The 27,092-nt window shown below is 43.9% G+C and overlaps 1 protein-coding gene across 1 annotated transcript in view; it reads left to right on the top strand.

Annotated features, from left to right (window-relative positions):
• The window catches only part of DIPK1C (divergent protein kinase domain 1C), a 402,368-nt gene extending 376,192 nt beyond the window's left edge, over positions 1 to 26,176 (top strand). The window contains exon 4 of the mRNA XM_078687817.1: positions 23,733 to 26,176. Coding sequence (XP_078543943.1) covers positions 23,733 to 23,972 — 240 coding nt within the window. The 3' untranslated portion in view covers positions 23,973 to 26,176. The remainder of the gene's footprint in view (positions 1 to 23,732) is intronic.
• Positions 26,177 to 27,092: the final 916 nt, after the last annotated feature.

Here is a 27,092-nt window from a genome sequence, read left to right as displayed (position 1 = left end):
GTATCCATCGACCTGGTAAAACCACAACATGTGGCCGATAACAAACAGTAGGCCAAGTGGACTCCCAATAAGTAGCAGAACACCAAGGTTTGCTACCAGTACAGAGGTCCTAACAAAGAGGCTAATCACATTCGAAACGCCTACAGAAGAACAACAAGGACTATGCAACAATGCAATAGAACTCAGACCTCTGAAAACCCAAATAAAAACATTTAGCAGAGACACACCAATCTATACTGAAGTACCAAGTGAAAATGCAAGAAACAAAAATCCTGAACCAATTGGAACAATTGACAGAACTGCATCTGGTTACTTCATCAACTTCGATGATTCCTCTGACGGCTTCAGTGAATCAAAGACACAGCCATCATCAAAATCCTTTAAAGACAAAGCTAAGGAACTTTTGAAACAACTGAAAGAAACATATCTGGTTTCTCCATGGATTGAATTTTGGGTGGGTTTTGGTGCATTTATCCTCATACTTTGGCTCATCATGGTATTTACTTTGGGACGCTTCATTGAGGGAAAATATGCTAAAATGGACACAGCAAGTCAGAACATCAACTTGGTCCTCAAACCACACACATCTTCGCACGTCGAGAAAAGAGAACTTTCTTCAGAACTTTCTTCAGCCAACTTCACAGCCAATCCGATATCTGGTGGGGTAGCCTGGGACAACACTGACTATGAAATTTATGGTCCGGTCGAGATCCTGAAATATCCACACCAAATCAAGATCTCCTTGAGTGACTTTGCAAAACCAAACTCATTTGCTGATGATTGGGACTTTGAAAGTATTAACAATATGATGTCTGACTTAGTAATGTCTGCTAAATTTACAAAACATGATTATTTGCAAGGTTCTACAAATTATGATAGTATGTATTGCTATAACCATTATGGTAACCATTTCTTGCATAAATCTGCACAACCTAGAAATGTTTTAAATTATAATCAATGGGAACATTGTGCTACACCTCCAAAAGGGAGCTCTAGAACCGTTTATGACAAATATTCATATTTTTCAGGTTTTAACATAACTAATGCTGAAACATTTTATTTTAAATTGTCAAACAAGACAGGGATGAAAAACATTATAACCAACACAAAATTGATATATTCAGATTCATTCTTCGAAAAAATGAATACTTTTGGATTTGATTATTGGGACAAAAATGTTGATTTTAAAAAGTGTTTGGGGTACAAAAGAATGGCAAGTACAGGGTTTAGAAGCTTTGTTTAGAGCCTGCATGATCCCAGAACAAATGATATTTTTAAATGACACTGTTCAACAAACCACCTGTCTTGGCTTAGCCAAAATCAAAGATTTAAATAACCCGTCTATTCCAAAGCCAACAATGTTTAGCAATAGCTCTGATACAGATGAAGAGATAGACGTAAACCATATACTTAACCAAAACAGAACACATCCTGATTGGAAACAATGGTTGATCTGGCCCACAGATACAAATAACTGTCAAGATAGATTCCTGAATAAAACACAGGGTTTCAAAATGACCAGGCCAGACCCTAGATATCCCCAAAGACATCACCCAGGGATAATAACAACCTACAGTGTGGGCAAATTATGCCTTCAATGGCTACAGACTTCCACACTGCCTGAAATTAAGCAACACCTAACTTTACTTACTGATGGTGCTGACTTGCGTGATTTCATACTGGGACCACGCAAACAGCGTCAAAAGCGTTTCATAGCAGCCTCTGTATATGCAGCATACAATGAGGCCTGGAAGGTTACTCAAATTGAGACAGCAGAGAGAATACGTGAAATTGATCGTATTAATTTGGAAAAATCACTTTCTGTAAGTGGACAATGGGTTAATGACTCTGTCCTCCAGAATTTTTTCATTGGACAGCATTGTGTCGTCAGCAATCGATATATTATCGCAAGACTTACTGTTATTACAACATGGTCAGTCACAATTGCGTTCCATTGTACAGCTTGGCTGGACGTTACAAAATCTGCGTTCAGGCTATGTGCCTTGGCGTTTAATCAACACAACGTCACTATTCCAAATCTTTAACCTTACTGATAGACAAATCGGTATGGCGCAAAAGGGTGCTGATTATACAATCTTGAGCATTGAAAAACTAGAAAGATTACCAATGACAATGTCAGAACGACCTGTCAGTGAATGGATAATCCACGGAATCATAAATATTCCAATCTCAACCTTCAGGTTTCAATACTGCCAAAAATATATACAGGCTGGCATGTACGAGAAATTGGGAAAGGGGTACCTTAAAACAACTTGGAACCTGCCCTATTCACATGCATGTGTCAGTAATAAAGGACAGAAAGTGTTTCTTAGTGGCAACAATTGTGCTATGTCACTAAGCGGCACGCTTCTGTGTAACGGTATTAGTTTGCACGGAGCCTGTGAAGGGAATTCTTACAACCTTTCATGTCACCAGCAAGGCGCACCTGCAACTGAAATAGAACCATTCTTTCAAAGACTCTATAATGGGAGTTACATTCTTATTGTAGACCGCAGATGTTGCAGTCTTATGCCCGGGACTCCTTATCTAGTAACTACAACAGCGAAGGTCAAGTGCTGTGGACGTTCTTTGTTCCCCAGCTCCTTTCCAGACAGGGAGGCAAGGGCATGGCCCAGTTTGAAAATTACTTCTATTCGAATAGACACTTTAAGCAGAATGAAAACAGTGCTTCTTCAGACGCCTACAAGGCTCACGTCATCAAAAGAAACGTATGATCTACAAGTCGCAAGGACGACTGCAGAGATACATACATTATTATCAACTAATTCCCCCGTACATTTCGCGGAAATCCTGAGCGAAATCTTGAATATTTCTGATACCACAGGGGTCTCAAAGGTATTTAAGACAGTATTTTCGATGGCATTAACACCATTCAAAGCCATACTGGGTATTTTTCCAGATTTCGTCCATTCGATTTTTGGCGGACTTCCCCTGATCCTGGGACGAATTGCAGGAATCCTATTCCTAGTCCTTATTTTTCGTTATGGCAACCCATGTCACAGATCAAACTCTCGCGACAATGGAAGATACGATCCTAGCCATTGGATACCGGGACCGGATATCAAAAATCCTGGGACTCTCCCGGCTTAGAGACCTAAACATGACTTGGTTTCTATCATTTCGACCAATGTGGCAAAGGTGTGTTTTACCTGTACTAAGGTGTCTGCTATGCGGAGAAGAATGCGTGTTAGACACCTGTCTGACGCTACAATCGGATGCGCCGGTGGATGCAGATACACTGTTGGTTCCTACCAAGGTTCACGCTTTGTGCTGCCCTCAAAGGCTGCCAATCCTGATGACGGCATTCCTGGAATCTTCACCACTACGATTGAAGAGTAGTGAAGTTCAAGATGAAAGCAACATCGAACAGGTACGACCTTCTGTCAGCAATGCGAATCAGAATGTCAATGGAGACAATCATGCGCACGAATGCATGGTTACCCCTATTTCCGACTTAGTGGAACTTTCCCATGAAGCTGTTGACAGTTTTTTCGAAAGCCTGAATGATATGATGTTCTCTCCGGAACAGAAATAGAGACTTTTGAGTAAACTCGCACACGGCGTTCCCTGAATTCGGCCTTCAACTTTAAAAATAAAGTCACATGAACAATTACAATCCAGTTCACGGACAGCAATTTTTTCAGCATGCCCCTTAAAATATTTTTCTACATATTTTTTCCTGGGACACTGATCTTCTGCTTAAAGTAAGAAACTATTCCTAGAGAACTAAGATTTCTATTTTTAGATACTTTATATAGACTTTAGCTGCCCGCTGGTAGGTTCACAAATATTTTATTATGTGATGAAATGGTCTCGAACTTCCTTTCTGTATAGCCATATTAAGAGCCATTTCATGTGTATTTCTCATATACCAAAAAGCAATAATGCATAAAAAATGCGTGTTTACTTTTGCATTTAATTCATAGCTTAAGTGCATACAATATATATGACTGCAATTTTTCAGTATATTTGAAAATTTCGAAATGCATTTATGTATTTTGGGGTGGTAAGGTATACACTATACTCTATAGTATGTTGTACTATGTTATACTATGCATAGATTAGTAGATATGACCATAGTTAGCGTGGAGTGGGTGTCGTGTATTTCTATAGGTTCTGAATCAGTCCCCCTATTCCTGACCCTATTCTAGTTAAACTAACTATCAAGTTAACTAACAGTCAGCCCATGAGGCAAGAAAACCCCCATGATGCAGATACCGTTATCTGACGCAGTCACACTACGGCACAGGAACGTGTTATCTGATTAGGTCATAACGCTTGAGATCTAATTAGACAAGCGACATTCCTCCAGCCCCTGATAAGGCATACGACGTTCTCATAACAAATCAAACCTATGACAACCTGGATAATCCGTGCGGCCATTGTTTTGATTTCACAGAGAACTTTAGTAAAGAATGTGCTAACGAGCAAGTCGTATGACATCTTTATTGACGTACCTATGTCCATCCTTACGTCAATCCCGGCACCTTTAAGGTATAAATATTGCCGACCTTGCCCTATGCAAACACACGCGTGGTGACAAGACGGAGCAGCCACCCTTGCCGAAGCCGAGAGCAGAAGCAGACCCCGCTGGCAGCAGCCCCGCCTTCCTGACGCGCTGAGAGACGCGCTGCTATCTCAAGCCGAGAGACCCAGCACCGGCGCTTCTGGGCAGCCCTCGCAGGCAGCCTGGAATATCGAGAGCAGAGAAAGAGATACCATTCCTCATTCATCCTAACTTCCAGGTACAGAACTGAATAACCCCTCACAGAGAATTCTTTAGTTATTCACTTGGCAAAAACAAACTTAACTTAAACTGTAACTTTCTATTCCCGCCCACGCATTAGACTTAGGTCAGGTACACGGGGTAGGCGTATTTAGAAACACCAGTTGAGTACGTTTAGTCAAATGTATATGTGTATGTAAATATATTTTAATCATTTTAAACATCATATGGCTCAGAAACCATATCAATGTTTTTACAGTATTATTTTATACTATTGCTTCTAATGTATGCACTTTACTTAACTATAAGTATTGCAATAATATCGATCCATTTCTCTTGTACGAGAAAAGAGACTGATCAATAAATAACACCTTTTATTGAACACGCCCTTCTCTTCCTTTTCTCTACATTTTGATGAGACTAAGAATGCACGTACTGACTGAGTAAAATAATTGCCTTGTGCTCACACGACTCTTGAGATTGACTCTTGATTAGGGGAGAGCAAAGTTGTCATGTTCTATGGTTGTCAGAAACTAAATCCCTTCTTGTCTAATCAGGGAAGTTAATCCTTCCTTGAACATTCGAGAAAGTTTCTAGCGAACTCTGAGCTTAGCTGGCAAACCCAAAAATTAAGTCTAGTATCGACAGTAGTAGACCTAGTTAACGTCTGGTCTAGGCCTTTACTGCTGTAGGTACTATTCCAATGCGCAGAGCCTATTGGGAAAATAGGAGCTACACTACAGTGCAAAACCTATGCTAGACTCGCGCAGACACCCTTGCACTATGGTGCAAAGGTGTGTGTGTGGTGCACACCAGTACATTTCCACACAGGCGCTAGGTAGAGGAGAGGAGAGTGCTATTTTTCTATGAATTTGGCACTTTCCTGCTCTCTCCTGTTTCACAGAGCAGCATTCACGGCTGTTGCACTGTGGTGCTTGATAATTTAGTAAATCTGGGCCTAAGTGTCAAGTGCACAGCTGGACTGCTGTCATCAACAAAGTATATGCGCTGCATGCTGTTGAGCTGGACGTTATGGTTGAATCTCCTCTTCCCTCGTCTGATGAGCCGACAAGTGTCTGCTTCAGAAGCTCATAATGGCAAAAGGCCCCATTGCGGCATATCCTCAGGTAATTTGTGGCTTGAAGTCTCTTCTCAACCAGTGAGGTCACCAGAGGAAGTATCAGTGAAGTGGGAAACAAATCTGAGCAGTATTTATCACTCTAATTTATGCACAGCACTAGATTCTTCAAAACAGTGCACACTTTTCCAAACTGTATATGTTTCCATCATGTATTTCTCCTAGGAATCCTGTAATTCTCATGAGAATTAAATGAGGACAGCATCCGCATGAACATTATATGTGACGCGGGTACCCGGATATAAAATAGTCGTAAGATGCCTGCTCCAACGTTTGACCATCCAGCCTTTAAAGTCACAATAGACATTGATAAAGTTCAGTGCTGGCTCACACAGGTAAGACCTTTAGGGCACAGAGGGAGCGGGTCGGGGTGGGGGGTGGTAGATGTCAACAGACGACGGGATAAGTAATATTACATAAATAAATGAAACCACTTACTTTGCGCTCCCCGCATCGCGACGTGGCGTTACGGCAAGGGCAAAGTAAGTGGTTTTATTTATTTATTTAATATTACTTATCTTGTCGTATGTCGACTTCCACCACCGCAAACCCTGCCCCGCCCGCCGCTCTTACCTGTGCATTCCGCTACTGCTAAAGTTGCACATACAACACCGTCACACATCTGGTCTCCCATTTCACACAATGGGGCTTACTTACAAGCCCCTTGCACCGCAGGCGCGTCACTTTTTTACCAGGGCTAGACCAGGAACCCAAACCAGCCCTGGCAATACAGCTGGACCGGCCCCAGAAGGGAGGCATGCTCCTGAGAAGCACTACTGGCCACTTTCGCACCCATACTGCTTTTGTTACAGAGGACCGATACTGCAGCACTGCTGCACAACCGCCCCCCAGTTCTCGAAAACTATCCCCCACTGTTGCAGGCCACCAGGAAAAAGCCCAGTGCCTGCTACAGCCAGTCTGGCTCGCCTTTATACATAAGAAAAAATGGCGTACGGGTGGAGCAAGTATTGTAAATAAGCCCCAAGATATTTTCTGCTCGAGCCAAGTTTCGCGCAAGAGTGTTTGATGTAACCATGATGAAAACATAACTTACACGTGATGTCCTTAGTCAAATAACTGGGGTTTAAACAAGATGTTGAGTTCCATATGAATCAAGAACATGGTGTATAATTATTCAACAATAAACATTAAAAAAATATTCTTTTATAATATTATTGCAGTGTAGGTGATATTGTGATGCTCAAGAGAGAAAATTATGCACATTCTAATGACAAGAGACACATTATATTTGGAGCTGTATTACAAAAACGTTGTACTTGTTAAAAACACAAAAACAATTTGCTCTAATCTGCTATGCCTTATAGAACGGAAATCAGCAAATATGTTTTTCCCTACTCCATAATACAAATATTTTGCACTAACCCACAAATTAGCAAATGGATTGTGGAATCATTGCACTAACTTAAATCGTACTCTTGTTTTGTCCCAATAATACCTTTCCAAAGAAACCCTAATCCAATATCAACCACCATAGCCCCCCTCCAGAAAAACAACAATACCCGTGCCAAGAAAGCCAGATGGTTTACCACCGAACTTCGAGAGTCCAGGCGCACATGCCGCCGCCTCGAAAAGGCCTGGAGAAACACCAAATCCACAGAAGCCCACAACAACTTCAGAGCCGCCACCAACGCCCACCATCAACCCATCAGAGAAACGTGGAAAAAAGCGATTAAAGACAGAATCTCCACCCACGCACACAACAGCAAGGAACTCTTCAGCATCATCAAGGAGTTCGCCCAACCCACCAGCGAGTCTACCGACATCCCTCCCTCACAAGACCTCTACGACAAACTCAGCACCTTTTTCCACCACAAAATCAAGAGCATCTATGACAACTTCGACGAAGACAACCAACACACTGAACCCTCACCAACCACCCCCGACACCCGGAAACCAGCGATTGATGACTGGACAGCCCTCACCACCGAAGACACACTGAAGACAATGAAGTCAATCCACTCAGAGGCCCCCACGGACCCCTTCCCCAACCACATCTTCAACAGAGCCGCCGACACCATCGCACCCATGCTCCGCCACACCATCAACCGCTCCCTGGCGACCGCCTCATTCCCCGACGACTGGAAACACGCCGAGGTCAACCCCCTCCTAAAGAAACCCTCAGCGGACCCCACCGACCTCAAAAACTACAGACCCATCTCCCTGCTCCCTTTCCCAGCGAAAGTCATCGAGAAAGCCATCAACAGCCAACTCGCCACATTCATTGAAGAACACAACATCCTCGACTCCTCCCTATCCGGCTTCAGAAAAAACCACAGTACGGAAACCGCCCTCCTCACCGCAACAGACGACATCCGCACCGTACTGGACAAAGGAGAAACAGTAGCCCTCATCCTCCTAGACCTATCAGCGGCGTTCGACACAGTCTCCCACCGCACCCTAATACGCAGACTCTATGACGCAGGAATCCAGGACAAGGCCCTCGACTGGATCTGCTCCTTCCTCTCCGGCAGGACGCAACGGGTCAGACTCCCCCCTTTCCTCTCAGACCCCACAACTACCACCTGTGGAGTCCCCCAGGGCTCCTCCCTCAGCCCGACGCTCTTCAACGTCTACATGGCTCCACTTGCCCCAATCGTCAGAACCTACGGACTCAACATCGTGTCATACGCAGACGACACCCAGCTCATCCTCTCCCTATCGAACGAGCCCAACACCGCCAGACGCAACTTTTGAGAAGGCATGGAAGCCGTCGCCAAATGGATGAAAAACAGCTGCCTACAACTAAACACCAACAAAACAGAAGTACTCATCATGGGCCCAAACCCCGACGCCTGGAGCGACACCTGGTGGCCCACTACCCTCGGAAACCCGCCAACCCCCACAGACCACGCACGCAACCTGGGAATCATCCTGGACTCCGAGCTCAAAATGGACCGCCAGATCAACTCTGTCTCATCTTCCTGTTCCACACCCTCCGCCTCCTTCGTACGACCTTCTAATGGATCCCCCTCGAACACCGAAAGACAGTCACTCACGCCCTGGTCACCAGCAGACTCGACGACGGCAATGCACTCTACACCGGAATAAACAAAAACCTCATCCGCAAGCTACAGAACATCCAGAACGCCGCCGCAAGACTGGTCCTCAACCTGCCAAAACACTGCCACATCTCCCAGCACCTGCGCACACTCCACTGGCTCCCCGTCGAGGCGAGAATCACCTTTAAGATGCTCACCCACGCACACAAGGCCCTCCACGGCACCGGACCAGCATACCTGAACAGCGGGCTCAAATTCCACGCACCCCAAAGGACCCCACGATCAGCCCAGCTCTCCTACGCCGTTGTCCCCGCACCAGAAAGACCAGATCGGGAGGCCGCTCCTTCTCCTTCCTCGCGGCCAAAGCATGGAACGCCCTTCCGCTCCACCTCAGACAGACAACATCGCTCCCCATCTTCGCAAGAAACCTCAAAACCTGGCTCTTCGACAGACCCCCTCCTTGATGGAATGGAACCTGCACCCCCCCACCCCTAGCGCCTTGAGACCCTTACGGGTGAGTAGTTGCCCTTTAACAAACTCCTGATTAATTGATTGATTGTAATAAAAAAAATGTTGAGCAAACTGATTTTACACTGTTTTACGTGGAAAATGGAACAGCTTCATTGCCCAAAATCTAATCCAAACTTTCACTTTGAAAACTGAAGATAATGTACATTCTCCACTTTATCGCGTAATAATAATAACGAAAAAACTGTTTATGAAATAGCGTTTTCTCCATTCTCTATTACACAGACATCACACATGGTGAAAATGAGTAGGCAGTGTTGTTTCTATGCCTGAGCAAGTTTGTATGCTAAAGCTCTAGGAAAGAGTTGCTAGTAAATCGGTGTTGTCGAAGTTGGACTTTTTTTTTTAAGTAGAAGAACTGATGCTAACTTCCATTTGGTGGGAAAGATACATGAGGAGAACATTTGGTTAAAGATGGTTAAGAGTTGTTTCGCAAAGGTACCGGAGCTAACTGAAAAATCTTGGGGGTCAAGGGTCTAGAGAGGAACCGGACTCAGTTTCAAGAAACAGGTTTTTGACATGATCAATGGTGAGGTGTGAAAAGAATGATAAAGTAGGGGGGTTAGTCGAGTCTCATGCAGTGTCTGGAATATCATCTATAGTGCTCATTGTAAACGTCGAACACTGGGTCAAAGCTTGTCCCGAACAGTGAGTGCTTGAGAAGTTACTATCGACGGCCTTGATCTTATCCTGGAAGAAAATTGACAAAGAGTTACAAATCCCTTGGCTGATGTTTGTGTTTACGACCTCTGGAGGTTTAGCATGTTTTTTCACTGTGGCAAACAGTTCCTCGGATGAGGCTTTAAGGCTTCAATAAATGAAGTGTAAAGAGTTTTTTTCCTTGAGAATTGACTCTTTATAGATTATCAACGACTGTTTATACACTTCCCTTTCCATAGAGCCATGGTGAAGTCTCCATTTCCTCTCCAACCAACAACAAGATTGTTTTTGAAGCCTAAGGCTTTCTGAAAAACAGGGTTCCAAAGGCTTATATCTCCAGTTTATTATTTTTTTTATCAGCGCCTTGTACAGTAATAATGCCCAACTGTTTCCTTTCCTGTTCCCCCTTGCCTCAAAATTCCAGGAATAAGCCCAATATCCAATAGGTACATGGCAAAGGGCAAGGGGAGGAGAAAGGAAGGAAGGGAATGAGGAAACAGATAAGGAAGGACATAGAAGATATACTATATGACAAAATGCATATGAATTAAAACATGACACATCTCCCTTCTTAACAGTATTTGAACCATGTAATAAGTTAATCATCACCTTATACACAAAGGAGCTATAGGGGTAGAAAACAGGTCATCCCTCCACTCCTAATCTCATACACAACATTGGACCTCTTGACACAGTGACTCTCCTTCTCAGATCCACACCTAGATACTATTCTATCTGTAGGGGCAGCGGTCAAATTATACCGTCTGTACTTTCCGGATCTGGGTCACCACTTTAAAACACAATCTAAAGTTCCAACTATTGCGTTGATTCCAACTGATGTCACCTCCACACTCTCCCTCCCCTAATGTGAAGAGAATACTTCCAGTGAGTGAGAAGAGCTATGAAAGGAAAAAAATGTGAGAGGGCTGGGGTGCCTCACGGAAGTAACACCATGGGGGTAAGCAGGAAGGTACTCGCCTGCTACCTCAGGTTCTCATCATCAGCAACCACCAAACCTGAACATAAATTGGATCAACCCCACAATAAGGACTACGGGGCCTGGACCATGGCTCCGCCTATCCCAAATTAAAACCGGTCTGGATCACACTGGCTATTGGACTTTTATTCAGTGCTGTGTGTCTGCCCATTTAAAAGCCGACATGTTTCATTGCCCAAGGAAAAACTCACGGCAATTTCTTCAGGGCGTGGGTTCTGTCACTCCACCCTGCACCAATTTAACTTTTATTTTAGTGTTCCTACAGGAGACAAAAGTAGAAAACAATGCTACATGCTTAGTTGGCACCTGATCACTAGATCTACTATTTTCATTAAAAACCACGGGATGTCATAAATATTTACCTGGAAAAAGCCCATTCCGGGCATACCTGTACCCGTACGTGAGTTTGTGTTAAGTCACTGTCTCACTGGTTATCACGTGCACTGCCACCGTCAGTCTGTAAAACATAGTGTGTTAAGATGAATCATAACAGTATCACACAAAACATATACATTATATGGCATGTCTCACTCTATGTAAGTCAGACTGTACTCTCTCTCCTATTCTTACATTCTTTGTGTTAGAGGACCTCATTCAGCTATGTTCTCAAGATTAATGCCTCCCACCACCTCCATCTTCGTATTTAAATCCTCAACTTGTTATACAGAATTCCCTTTGTGGAGCCCTCCGTGGCAATTTGCCGGTTGACCATATTTCTGCGTTACCGCCGGAATTGCTCATCATTAGAAGAGTTTACTGAACAAGCTCAGGACCTCTCTATGAAATTGGAAGAGCGTGCTTACCCTAGGAAGGTGATTAGACAGGCATGAAAATGAGCTCTTAACACCCCACGTGCTGCCCTGTTAGGGAGGACACCCAAGAGTAGTGGAGAGTGTATCCCAGTGGTCACCACTTTTGGACCATTGTCCACCAAAATCAGACAGATTATTAGAAGGCATTGGCATTTACTCAGCACGAAGAATATGAAAATGCCCCAACCTCGCTTTGCTTTCAAGTGATCAGCCAATCTGCGTGACCGCTTAGTCCACTCACGGCCCAAACTAGAATCACGAGAGACGAATGTGCCAAAAGGACATTTCCCATGTGGGAACTGCTCGGTCTGTGAGCTCACAGCATCGATTAAAGGCGTTACCCTCGCAGAGAACAAGACATGGTTTCTGAACATGTTTAGCAACTAAAATACCACCAACGTTATCTACAGACTGACGTGTCTGTGCCACCTACATTATACAGGTCTCATGACACGGAAAGTCAAAATAAGGATACAGGAACATCTGAGTACTCTACGCATGGGGAAACTCACAACGAAACCAGTGCGGCATTTCCAGGCACTAAAACACATACCGAGAGACATCCGGTGGGTAGTGCTCGAGAAGGTAGTGGGCGACCATTACAACATTGAAAGCAGACTGAGCACAAGGGAAGCACGTTGAATCTACCAAGAGGGGGTGAACCAACGGGGGCTGAATGACCTCATTGAATGGGGCAAAGTCACTGCCTAAATCAGTGTACCCGACCTTCAAGTAGACCGTACTTCATGCAAGTGCACTATCTACAGGGGTACAAAACAGTTGTGATTGTGGTGTCTCCTTAAACCTGTAGTGAACTACGATATGGTGAGAAGAGGGTTTGATTACCCCCTGTACAAGGCAGGCCCTTCAATGTGGGGGGTATCAGACCTTGCACATGGTACATTGTCCATAGCAGGACTCAATAACGTTGCAGACACTCAATAAAGTTGCAGATTGACAATTGACCGCTCCTCATTAGGAATAGGAACTTCTGGTTGCCCAAAATTGAGAGGCCATATATCGGTATTGTGACACCAAGATAATGTATTGTAAACTAAGAGTTTTTACACAACCCCAAAATGATGTTTTGTACAGACTTGTGAGAGAGGATACTATCCCTTAAATTATGTATGCTCCTCGTTGATTTATTTAAATCAAAAACAGTTGTATAGACATAGAGCTTTTGCTCCAGGTTTGCGCGCCGGTATACATGGAAATTCAATATAATACATCAAATACGGCACTTATTGTACATTTTGAGATGGTGCCCGGGCTCACGCCTTACAGGTTAGAATGTAACTGTGAATCACGTGACCCGCGTGATGACGCGGAAGGTATGCACCCATACAAACTCCCACCGCGTACCGAACCCGGTAGGTGCTGAGTTGATGCGATACACCTACGAAATCACGGTAAGCGTGGGGTGCTTTTTTAGAGCTGGAACGAGAGCCAGACTAAGATCTAGAAGTAAGGCCATGGCGGGGGGAAGGCTAAGATGAGTGAATACGAGGCGAGGCACGCACTGCTTCTAAATGGGCTCTTTTAAAGAAGCTGAGCTGCCAGTTACACTCCACACTCATGGCAATAAATGTGTTATCACCAGCGAGTAAGTGAGAAGTGTAACAAAAGGCAGTACTTATGTTGGCTATTCAATGTTAGGCTTATGCGTGATTGTACCACAAAGGGAATTCTGTATAACAAGTTGAGGATTTAAATACGAAGATGGAGGTGGTGTGAGGCATTAATCTTGAGAACATAGCTGAATGAGGTCCTCAAACACAAAGAGTGTAAGAATAGGAGAGAGAGTACAGTCTGATTTACAGAGAGTGAGACATGCCATATAATGTATATGTTTTGTGTGATACTGTTATGATTCATCTTAATACACTACGTTTTACAGACTGCCAGTGGCAGTGCACGTGATAACCAGTGAGACAGTGACTTAGCACAAACTCACGGACGGGTACAGGTATCCCCGGAATGGGCTTTATCCCGGTAAATATTTATGATATCCCGTCGTTTCTAATGAAAATAGTAGATCTAGTGATCAGGTGCCAACTGAGCATGTTGCGTTGTTTTCTACTTTTGTCTCCTGTAGGAACACTAAAATAAAAGTTAAATTGGTGCAGGGTGGAGTGACAGAACTCACGCCCTGAAGAAATTGCCTTGAGTGGGCAGACACACAGCACTGAATAAAAGTCCAATAGCCAGTCTGATCGAGCCTGGTTTTAATTTGGGACAGGTGGATCTATGGTCCGGGCCCCGTAGTCCTTATTTTGGAGTTGATCCTGCGGTACATTGGATTTCATACTGATGTACAGGCAGTGTTCAACATCCTAGCACCAGTGTTCACCCTTTTTTTCTTTTCACATTCACAATTTATGTTCAGGTTTGGTGGTTGCTGATGAGGAGAACCTGAGGTAGCAGGCGAGTACCTTCCTGCTTACCCCATGGTGTTACTTCCGTGAGGCATCACCAGCCCTCTCACATTTGTTTCCTTTCATATCTCTTCTCACTCACTGGAAGTATTCTCTTCACATTAGGGGAGGGAGAGTGTGGAGGTGACATCAGTTGGAATCAACGCAATAGTTTGAATTTTAGATTGTGTTTTAAAGTGGTGACCCAGACCGGTATAATTTTGACCACTGCCCCTCCAGATAGCATAGTATCTAGGTGTGGATCTGAGGAGGAGAGTCACTGTGTGAACAGGCCCAATGCTGTGTATGAGATTGTAAGTTAATCATCAAACAATATTTTGCTTGACAGAACTCTGGACCTTGGAGCAATTTTTACACAGTTTTCTATAGCTTGGCTTATCACTTTCTGTAGGGCTATCATAGTCTACAGAGCTTTTTCCTGTCCTGGACAAAATAGTTTCCATAGCTCGTGGTTTTGAGCTCTTTTCATTTACCCTCAAATTCTCCTCAATGAACATCCCACTGTCTGCTACACTAGGTTCATCCATTTAAACCACCAAGGAGAGATCAATAAGGTGGGTTGTCTCCCTTCCATAAGCATAAAAGGTGATACCCCTGTGATTGTTTGAGGAGTGATTCTATAGGCCCACAACCTTTCGCGAACAGATACAAAGAAAGTGTATACTTTCCTTCAAATATTGATTAAATCGTTCTTCCAAACCGTTGTATTGGAGTTCATATAAGGCTGTATGTACATGCTTTATCCTTTGAGTTTGGAGAAACTGTGTCATCTTATTAGAAATGAAATGCACACCAAAATGAAATGCACACCATTGTCTATAACCAATTTCTCAGAGAAGCCTTCTCTACTAAGTACCTTTACATGGTGACTCCATTTGAGGAGACGGTTTCGCAGTTTCACTGGTGGGATACATTTGTCATTGCGAAACAAGAATTTTCTACTCATAGATAATTCAAATGCAGCCTGGGCAAATGAATGTAAAGGACTACAAGATTTTTAATACTGGGCCAGCCTTTAACAAGGTATTTTTGGACCATGTCAAGTTCTTCAACCTTAGCATCTTCACCAATCCACATATCTTCCTTATTATCTTCTGCACTATTTACACATACATCATTTAAACTGGCCACCACATCAAAATCCTCATCCTCATTCATTTTTCTCTCTCATCTCAAATCGGGGTAAACAGGAGAGGAAATATGCTGCTTAATTCAATCGGCCAGGTACATGATTAATATTGAAACTATACTCCTGTAACTTGGAGGACAATCTGGTAATACAGGCAGTAGAATTTCTTCCACCACCAGGTGACTAAATTGGTCTAATGGGCTTGTGATCCGTCACAATAGCAAAACGATTTCCTCAGACGAAATGTCTAAAGTAGTTTGTAGCCCAGACACAGGCTAATAACTCACGTTCAATAACGGAATACTTGCATTCGGCTTTGTTTAATGTCTTAGAAGCACACACTACCACCTACTCCACTCAGTTATACCTCATCTCTGTGACAGCACAGCACCAAGCTCAACAGCACTGACTTCCACTGATATCACACACGTCTTTCCTTCTGTAAAAGGTTGCAGGGTAGGTGAATTTATAATTTGTGAATTGATATACTCAAATGCATTTTGCTGGTCAGTTTCCCACACATACTTGTAATCATTGCATAATAAACTTCTCAGAGGTACCATCACAGTGGCAAGTTCTTTCACAAATCTACCATAGTACTCACACAGCCCAATTAAGGAGACCAATGTCTTTCTTTCATCAGGTACGGGTGCTTCTTTAATAGCATCACCAAGATTCTCTTATGGTACCACACCTTTGGCAGACATTGTATGTCCTAAGTAATTCACCTGGGACTCAAACTATTTATATTTTTCAATGCACAAAACAAGACCTTTCTTGGATAGTCTCCCGCAAACCTCTTGAAGAATACAAAAATATTCCTCCTCTGTTTTGGCGAAAACCAGGATATCGTCCTGGAAGTATTTTACTTGATTCTCCATATCCATGAACATATTTTGCATGGCTCTCTGGAAAACAGAAGATGCTGATGTCAGACCAAATGGAATCCTTTTGAACTGGTACATACTACAGGGTGTGATAAAAGCAGTCAAATGCTTTGACTTCACCAAGTTTATTTGGTGCTAGGCGCTATGTAAGTCTAAAGTGGAAAATATTGTGGGTCCATTGAACATAGAAAGCAGATCGTATATCTTTGGTAAAGGATGTCGGTCAACAATGTTTTCATTAAGGGCCCTTGTTAGACCTGAAACTCATCAGATAATGTTTCCCTAATCTTTTTGCTTTTTTCTCCCGGGTTTTGCTGATTCTCTTGTTGTGGCGTTAGGGCTCTGGGCACTTTCCCACTGTAAATGCAGTGTGAAAGTGTGCGCGCCCTTCCGACGCACATTAGGAAGGGGTGCTTACCTGATGTTTTTAAGTTTATGTCTCAAGCCTGCAGCTATGGTGTTTTAAATAAGTGTCCAACCTTCCTTTGCAGATCGGTGTTTGCGCACGTGCACCTATATTGTTTTAAACATGTGTCCAGCCTGCCATTGCAGGTCGGTGTGTGCGCAATTGCACTTGTGCTCCGGTTGGCTATCTAAACCACTAGCCAATCCTGAGGGGACCTTTCACTACCACTAGAGCACCCCTAGGGTACATCATAAGGGGTGAAGTGAGTGTTAGGTGACAGGCAGGGAAGGTACACATGTGTTCCCTACCCAGGTAGAGAAGAATACACACGTGTGTTTTCACTATCTAGAGGTTTGCTCTTCCCATAGGCTAACATGGGGAGATGGTTGAAATTACTTCAGGCTGCAATAGAAGATTGCAGAGGAGCAGCCTCATAAAGGACCGTGCGCCCTTCCTGAATAGTGACTGGCCATGGTCTCACAAATATCAAAGATCTCATACGAGGGACCCATGCTTTCCACATGTGACACCTGGAGATCAGTGCCCTCCTAAGTGCCCACATCATCTTCTGGATCCCAACTGGTAGCACAGCTTGAGCGTGGAACTAAGAATTATGTCTGGAAGGCCATATTGCCTTGTGCAGGGCCCCAGAAGTCTTGCCCACATCTAAGGAGTGGGGCCACTGCATTGTGGAGACCTCCACATGCATAAGCGTCCTGTTGGTGGTGAGCGAATTCACCGGCTGTGGGATCCAGAGTGGCCCGCTTCATCAATTGTGCCGCATCTCTCTCATGTGGCACGCCGACTGCTTGCTCAATGCATGCGGTATCTGAATTACAGGTAGCAACCCTCAGAGGTGGGGGTGTAACCTTAGTAATGCCTCATTCTACTTTATGTGGCACTTTTCCAGGGAGGCCTGGACTTTCCGACTCTTCGTTGTGTGTGACCAGGATTGTCTGGTGTGACTCATATCAACGCGCACTGGACGTTGTGCCTCATATCCAGGGAGGTATGGAATTTGCAACGCTTCATTGTGTGTGACCGGAACTGTCTGGTGCGACTCAGAGCAAGGTGCATCAGACGTTGTGCCACATTTCCAGGGAGGGAGGCAACTCTGCATTGTGTGAGACCTAAATTGTCTGGTGCAACTCATATCATCACTCACCAGACTTTGTGCTCTTATTGCCTGGGTGCAACTCTGATCAACGTGTACATGCCGGGGTGACTTGTTCTTCTGAGAGGCTCCCCTGCTTCATTCCTCTTTCATCGTTTCATTTCTTTTGGGCCCTCAGTGTAGCGTAACAACTGCTCTCTCCTCACCCAGCTCCTGACAACATCGTGTTGCCAGGTAGTATTGTCCAGATCTAGCCTAAGGTAGTGAGAGTGATTAAATGGCTGAAAGAATGCTTCAGAGAGCGATCGGAAACAGGTCAAGAGACTGCATGACCCCTCCCCTGTGCTTCGCAGAACTGGGCTGGTGCCTTAAGGCACATTGTGGAACCCTTTTGAGTGATCAACTGTCTCCCACAGCCTGCTTCTGCTCCGCATTTGGTCGTTGAACTTCCTGGGTGGTGGCCAAACCCCCATTTGACGACTGACTCCTAATTAGTCCTGCTGCCTACCCCAACCTTTTCCCTGGGACCCTGACTAAGTGACTTGGCCCGAGTGGGCAAGCATCTGGAGGGCGGACTGGTCATCTCCAATCCGTGGGCATTGGGTAATCGGGGTTAGTTGGAGGGTGAAGGGAGGCTTGGGCCAAGGGGTCTGCAGAGTGCTATCAATTGGCCCGCTGGATATCATTTGCACCGCATTACGGTGCTGCGTACGTATGTGTGCGAGTGCGTCCCATACAGACCTGCCTGATATTTATGGCACCACGTATCAGTCCAGAGTGAGTGTGTGTGTACGAGTGAAAGTCTGTGGACCACTGTGAAGAACGACACTGGCTGGCAGTGTTGCTATAAACGTTGATTTCTTGCCAGAAGAATACTATGTTTGACATTGGTTTTACACATGGGTCCTGGGTCCGCGATGCTGCCTAAAAGTGTTATATTTCTTTGCATGAACATATTTCTGATATTGTTGTGACCTAGGGTGCACCCTATAACTGTGTGGTATTGAATTATAAGAATTCCCAGCGTGGGCCTGGGGTGGAAAACGTGTTGCACTGCATAATGGTGCAGGGGGTGTGGAATATGATCTTTCACAAGTGTGCACCACATAAGGGTGCTTAGTGGCATAGAAAAGGATCTCTCCCAAGTGTGCATACCATTGATGTAATTTTAACAAAGTTGGGCCCAGTACTGCTAGTAATAATTCCAAGTGGGATTTATGCCCAGAAATACATGATCTTAATGTGATTTTGATTATTGTATGTCAGTGTGTGTTGAATACAAACGTTATATACATACATCACGTGTGAAGTCTCTTTTGGATGCTCGTTTGTTTTTCCACCACTGAGCTACAGCTCCACGATGAAGCGGGTGCGGTAGTCAGTTAGGGTATAACTCACTTATCATTTTGGTGTTTCGCCACGGTACAGAATACAGGCACTCTTGGGGTGTAGCTGATATACCAATTTATAGCCAAGTAGATACGCAAAACAGAAGCGTTTCTGCTCTTGCCTTTCTCTGTGTCGGCGACCCACGCACCATATTGCCCCATTTATACAGATCATGATTATAGTGACATCGACAACAAAAACGGTATGTTTCATACCAAATGATGCACAGAACGAATACTTTTACGAAGGGGGCAATCTTAGAATGTGTTACTCTGGTTGTAATGCTCATTCCCAGCATCTGTTATTCCTTTGGCTTTTCACTGGCATTCTTTCGACGATCTTTATATATTGATCAGACATTACATTGAGAGCAACGGCAATTACTATCCCAGATCTTCTCAAATCAAATAAACATAATATTAATCTTAATGCCAATACATGTCCTAATTTCATGAATGTGTACTATTAGTCCATAGTGTCACAATTTAATTCCGATAGCCCACTTGTAACTTAATCACATCACGTTAAACAATTAGTTGTAAATAAAAGGCAACGAATAATTCACAAATAAAATAAATAAAATCCGACATTTGTTACTTTCATGTGCCTAATAGTATCCCTGTCCACCCCATCGAAGTAAATAAATACATATATAATATATATATATATATATATATATATATATATATATATATATACTAGCAGCCCGTCCCGACCTTGTCCGGGAGCAATCAGGCTTCCCCGACCCCCGCCTGCCCCGACATTGTCCAGCATTTCGGGCCCCCGCCCGCCCCGTCCCCCGCCTGCCCCGACCTCCGCCTGCCCCGACATTGTCCCCCGGAGCCTTAAAAAGGCGACATATGATAGTCACAGCAGTGCACTATAATGTAAAACCGTTTCACTGTATTGCAGCTATTACTCCAGCTTTCGCCTGGAAATTACCATTTCCATGTGTTTAGAGTGGGGATAAACCGAACCAGATTTCCTGGCTTTCCTTCGGGCTGCTTGCTTTCCCTGTCCCCGCCCGCCCCGTCCCCTGCCTGCCCCGACCCCTGCCTGCACCGACATTGTCCCCCGGAGCCTTAAAAAGGTGACATATGATAGTCACAGCAGTGCGCTTCGGGCTGTTTGCTTTCCCCGTCCACAAGAAAAGTACCACAAAAAGAGGGCACATTTAAACACGGCTCCGAGGTTGACGGGTCACTTTCGCCTGTGGGGTCTCTTTGAGCGGGGTTTACCCTTGACGGAGCTCGGCGTGCCGAAATTCCAGCCTGGTAACATAAGGCCCGCGTGTCAACGTAATGACCCTTAAAGCTGAAACGCTGAAACGCTGGCGCTCTGCAGTTCAACTTCCTGAGCTGTGTTTGAGGTAAAACTAATGAGCGTGATTGTGGTAGTTTGGAGCCTTACATCACCCCGTTCCCCGCCTGCCCCGACCCCCGGTGCCTTACCTCAGCCGCCGCTCCTTAGTCCACCGCTCCTCGCCGCTTGTCATCGCTCCTCCCCCGTGCCATGTCCGCCGCTCCTGGACGCCGCTCCTCCCCGTGCTCCTGACGTCAGCACGCAGGTCGCGGCCGGCGCTACTTCTAGGGGACTACTTTTTTTATAATGTAAATTTTTTAAATATAACGTATTTTTTAGCTTTATATAGCCTATGTCCATCTGCACACCCTGAGGATTCCAACGATGTATCGGGTGTGTGGATTGGCGCTGTGGTTCCCGAGTTTACCCGCCTCAAAGCCTCAAAGATCTTCCTTTATAATAGCAGTATAGATATGTAAATACATGAAAAGATAATTTGCATCATGATGCAGCTTATGAAGATGTGATATATCTTGAGAAATGTAAGGGTGGAGATGAGGGGATATTTACTTTCTTCAACAAACAAGTATGAAGACACAAAAATGCTACAGTGCACCAAAATAAGAAGCCTAGTTTTTTTTACATTAAGCTCTATTATTTTGTACATTTTAAAACTTTAACACTTCTGTTATTTCTTTTGAAATGTTTCTCTTTATATTGCACATTTTTGAAAAAAATGGATATATGTTGCTAACCTAAAAATAATGCAAAATGAGGCTGATGATGAAGTGATTATCTTCTGTACTGGAGTCGTTGTAGTGGTGTCTTAAAGATGGTATATTGATTCAGTAGAATCAAAGTGGTAAAGTTAATGTAGCGTGGGGGCAAAAGCACTCGAAATACTGCCCATAGCTTGCAATTCTCATTAATTCTATGCACACTGCTCTTTGCAGCTCCATGTACCTCCATAATTTCAGCAACGGGCTTGCAACACTATTGAAAACGTAAGTCTACAAACAGTTGAAATTCATTGCTAGCTGTGAGAAAAGAAGTCACACGCCCTGATTATGAGTGGGTCGAAGTTTTCCAACCCCTGTGCAAACTCTGTATGTGAAGGTGTCAGAATTGAGAGTTGATTGGAATTTATCACACTCTTAAATATCCGGTACGATAAAGTCCTCACCCTTTGTTGCATTTTGACAAGTCAAACCTGCTGTAATTTAACTGGAAAAATTGCTTAGTATTTACTGTGGTATTTTGATTTGATAAACACCAAAATCTGCATGTTATTACCAACAAACTTTATACTGCACTTGGTAGATTCTGAACCGCGGGAGGCGGATTTTATTGGGTGTGATACATTGCACCATTGCTCTGACTCACTCATCATCAGATCCTTAATCGTTCAGCTCTGAATAGACTCAGAATAATGCAATAGTTGGCCTGAACTGGGCAACAAGTCCAGAACAGGGCCTTGCCTCAAACGAAGTGCAGGATTACTGAGATAATTTCAAGATGATTTAAAGGGACAGCTTTCCCTTTTGGCCAATGCAAGCATCAGACTTTAGGAAGGTTCACAGCTTGCCCCTGACTCGAAGTTGCAATGTGACACACGATATCGGCTCCCATCACACAGTCACACGGTCAGGAGCCGATATCACACTGTGAAAGGGAAAAGGAGCTGAATAACCACTGGAAATAGTGGTTTTCCAGCTCGTTTTCCGAGGCACTAATGGGTGTGAAAACACCCCAGGACATCAACACCAACCTCAGCAAACTTTTTTTCTGGGGAGGAGAAGAGGTCTTGGGGGCATGGGGGTGTTCAAAAGTGCCTCAAAGGTACTTCTCTGCACGAGGCCCCGCTCACTCCAAGGCCCCACCGCCTCCGCAGACAGTGAGTTTTTTTGTTCAAGTTGGCAGGTATGTGCAGGTGTTTTGAATGGCAATTTTTTAATGCCAGCATTACTGCTCCTGCAGTGCAGACTTGTGGGCACTTTGGGAACTCTATGGGTCTCTCGCAGTCTGTGCTTTAAATCGGCCGGTGCTCTCAGGTCCTGAGGACTTGTTTTTCTTTTATTTAATTTAAACAGGAGACTACCAGCATTTCTCAGCAAGAGTGAAATATTTTTAAGAGGAGAGTAGCAGACATCTCAAAAGCAAACAGGTACTCTGTGATAGTGAGTACCTGGACTTCCAAAATGTCCATTCCAAGTACCTCTCACAGTCCCAACACTGGGCAAACAGGAGGTGCCCAGTTTTGCGCCGTGGTTGCCTTAATGCACTGCTGCTGCTTCTATTAAAATGTACTTTTCCTTTAATGGGCAGATGGCACCCATGTTCCTATGCTTAGTTAAAATTAATTTTAATGCAAGAGGCAGTGTGTAAAAGCTTCCCCTGCTGCTAAAAGCATAAGTAAAGGACAAATGAAAGTCTTGTACTCACAAGGGAGTCTCCCACTGCCTTTGAGTTGCAGTTTGGCACTAAAATATCTAGACTTTCGTCAAACAAATATTCCCTTTGGGACACCTTACTGTTGGAACATATATTCTCAGGACACATGAACAAGAACAACAATACTAACGTGATACTGTACTAGCGAAGCAGAATGTAAAAACAGACAAAATTATGAGAATATACTGGACAGTTTATTCATATTACAATATATTACAAAATAATTTAAAAGGGGGGACAGACAATTAAAATAAGGAAACACTCAAATTCCTATTGGTAAAAAGGAGGTACCAAACAGAAAATCAATTCAGCAAAGCGTCAGAATTGTCTTCAATTAGTATAGAACACAATCCTCCTTTCCCTTTTGCATCCAAAGGGAATATTTGTTTGACGAAAGTCTGTTGTGGTACTCCATCCCTTTGGTTGTGGGGTCCTTCTCTCTTTTACTAGAGACTAAAATATCTAGGACTGGTTAATGTGGTGTGGAACTGAGACACAGTGCTGGTAAGGTAGACGACGACGCCGCACTGAGTAGGGAATAACAATACAGGCTGTCGTTCTGTGTAAATGCCAGACTAAAATGCTGTCCAGGCAAAAAACACAGGCAAGGGACTGATGCACTACTTTTGTCCTGCTACCATGCAATTAGATGAGAGTCTGACTTCTACTGCTCTCCTGTAAAAAATAGTAACCAGCTATCTCTTATTTCTTCAGGTAATATGCGACAAGATATTCCGTCACTGGTTCCTGCCAAGCATTATGGGATCTTTGGTGTCCTCAGATTTGCTGCTGCGGATACAGAGGGCAGTCCAACGATGTGCTGAGCCAGTGGACATGGAGGTGACCAGCACTGGGCCATCTCTCGCATCAGCCTCCCAGCTGTACAGCTTGCTTCAGGACAGCCAAAAAGAACTTAAGAGCAATGGGGACATTTTCTTTTTCTTCGGGTTCTGAAAAAGACTTGATTGAGTATTAACGAACAATAGATTCTGCTTCTCTTGACTAAATTACCTTTATTCTTGGAATTTAAGGAAGGTGGTCAAAGTATAATAACGTCACTTATTGAGCACATGGTGTTGTATGACACTGCTGTACCGGTGAGAACCATCATCTCCACACAGGTTGTATAGAAACCATCTCTCGCCCCGCACACTGAACTGTAGTTGCCCATTACGTGAAAAGGACCACCCAGTGTAGAGATAAAAAACTGTTCTTTTGAACCAGTCTGACATCTCTAACAATCACCGCCAATAGACATCCAAGAATGTTCCTTTGTTTGATGATGTCTGCTTGGGTTTTGAGACCTGTTATAACTTTGCTCACCTGAAGCCTAACCAGTGCTCTGTAGAAAAGGACAGAGATCAGTCTATAAACAACTCTCTTCAAAAGCGTGAGGGGTATGAATTGCCTTCCCAAGTTTGCTCCCCCGCTGCATATAAATGTAGGGTGTCATATCCTGCCAAGAAACAGCCCGTAATATCAAACTTGTTGCCATTCCATCATATGAAGACCCCAATCAAGCTCACTGTGGATAGGAAGTTAAAGACAGATGTTGTAATAAGTTGTTTAATAGCTTTTTGAAGCAGCTCCTAAAATATCCCCCACACAGAGGTACAGCATGTGCTTATCAGACTCTGCAGCTACAACCAGAGTGAAAAAAGAATGTAAAATATATGAGGTAATTGTGCCTCAAAATGAAGCTTCCTTAATAAATTCAAGAACCCTGTAAAGTTTTTTTTCCCTTATAAAAAAAAGTGTCTACTCTGTTCTGGATTATTGCACATCATCATCCAAGCCGCACCAGATGCGATGCTAGCACATGACATTAACACGACTCTGTTGTACACACATCCTTTAGTAACATGCAGAACGTGCCTCTAGTTGTTCCCTTGCTTTGACTGCAAGTTAACGCTAACTAAAACATGCCACTGTCCCTAACAGATGGAGTGTGTGTGTGCCTCGCTGGCAGTGCTTAATTTGTAAAACTATAAGTGCCAGGTTCCTCTTCAGGAGGCCACTGTAGCTTGTACTACCCATTGCCCCTGTCAGCGCTGCCAATGACAAGTACTAACACAACTCACTACCACACTTCTACAGGTGTGGTAATTCCGACTATTTCAGCTCCCACAGCCATTAGAATGGTTTAGGCAGCAGGTATTAGTCCTTTTTAATGAGTATTGAATTAATGAATGAGTGTTGTTGTGCTCATTTCTAAATTAAACAGACAGCGCCACCATGTGGCAGACCTTTATAAGTGCCGGTGTTGACAACTAAGTGACGGTGCCGAGCACCGGAAACCACTGGGACAAGTTAAGACCTGCTCACTGGACTATCAGGGCGAGAGCAGCAAAAACACTTCATAGTGCTCACCAAACAACCCTTAAGCCCCTAACTTGCAAGGCCCATGGAAGAGGATGGTAGCGTAACTCTAGAACACAAGAAGTGCTTGCCTTCTAAGGTGATAATTGCAATCAAAATGTGTCGATCAGTGTAGAATTCACAGATGTTGTTTGAACGAGTGGGTGATCACCTGCTAGCAAATCAACTGAGATCACACACCTCTTTCACGTTGTTCACCAAGCCTATGGCTCTCATTACCAGCAGTTGGAAACATTCCAATACATTGAGCAAACCCCTATTTGAGTAAGGGTTGGAAGTATGGGTGGTGTGGATTTGATCCCACCCGGTAATTACTGAGTTCAATGAAGCCCACAATCCCTGTTACATTTTGGTATGTCAAACCTATCAGAATCTCACGGGGGAAAAAGGCATGCAGGCACCAAAATACTTGTCATGCCCCATTTTCAGGGCAAAACTTATAAAAGGTGCTATAGGTCATCCTGCTTCGAGAACTTTCGGCCACTACTGACTCATTCAGTTTGCGCTCCACCCCACTTGCGGTTGCATTCTGTCCTACCATGATTGTACAGTGTCCTACTTCTACATAGTTCTTATAACACTTGAATAATGAAAGTTGACATTTTGTGGTCATCCCTTTGATTGTACAGAAGTCCTTGCAAGCTTTTGTATGCAACGCCTAAAGCTCGTGGAAGTGCCTTACTTAGCAAGCAGAGGACTAAGTTATTGTATTATTTTTTGCTGTATGAACCACACTCCATCACAAACACCTTTTAATAAAGAAGTTTATCTGAATAATATTAGGTTGTCAAATTCATTCTTAAATACATTTGACTTGATTGAAAAGAATATTATTGTGCACTTATTTGAAATGTAGAGGCTCAAAAAGTGTGAGCGTGCCACAAACGACAGATCATAATTTACAGAGACAGGATCTGCAGATTTGCTGGTGCAGTTGGTGTCCACAACTCAGAAATCTGAAAGCACAAGTTTTTTACCATTCACAAGAGTAGTAAAGAGGAATTAACCCCTTGCGTGCTGATGACGGCCCCCAGCCGTCATGCACTACGGTGCTCGTGTGCTGATGACGGCTGGGGGCCGTCATGAACCCGCCCACTTCGAAAAACGCCGCACAGGCGCAGAATCGCGGATGCACGCAAGGGGTTAAAGTGTTTGTTCACAGTGGATTGATTATCAACAAAAAGGCCATAGGGAATGTTGGATAAATGCACAAAATTGAAACTTTGCACAAATTCACAAAACCCCTCAGGGTAAAAATGTGGAAATGTAAAATATTTAAAATTGTAAACCTCCATATTTTCTGCTGGAATAGTGTTTGAAGAGCAGGTATCTACATGGAAATACTGAGGAGCAAATTTACAAGGAGCTACAAGGATGTATGGAATCTGCTGCATTACCAGATTTAAAAGGTTTTGTAAATCTGGGAATGCGTCAGATTGTAACGCCTCCTTAGGGGAGACGTTAAAATGGAGCAATGAGGAGAAATACCTTTATTTTCCTCTTTTTTTGTTCTCTGTATGGGTGTTCCAGGAAAACACAATCAATTACTGTTTTTGAATCTTCCTGCACAAAAACAATCATCCCTGCAATGCAGGCACCCTTGCACCATGGTGCAAGGGTGCATGTGTTGGCGCTAGGCAGCCAATTGTGCGCCAGCGCAGAGAAAATCACGGGAATGCATCATATTTCCTAATG

The sequence above is a fragment of the Lissotriton helveticus genome, chromosome 4_1, assembly GCF_964261635.1.
Source record: "Lissotriton helveticus chromosome 4_1, aLisHel1.1, whole genome shotgun sequence".
Taxonomy (NCBI): Eukaryota; Metazoa; Chordata; class Amphibia; order Caudata; family Salamandridae; genus Lissotriton; species Lissotriton helveticus.
This window is presented reverse-complemented; position numbering and strand designations above follow the sequence as displayed.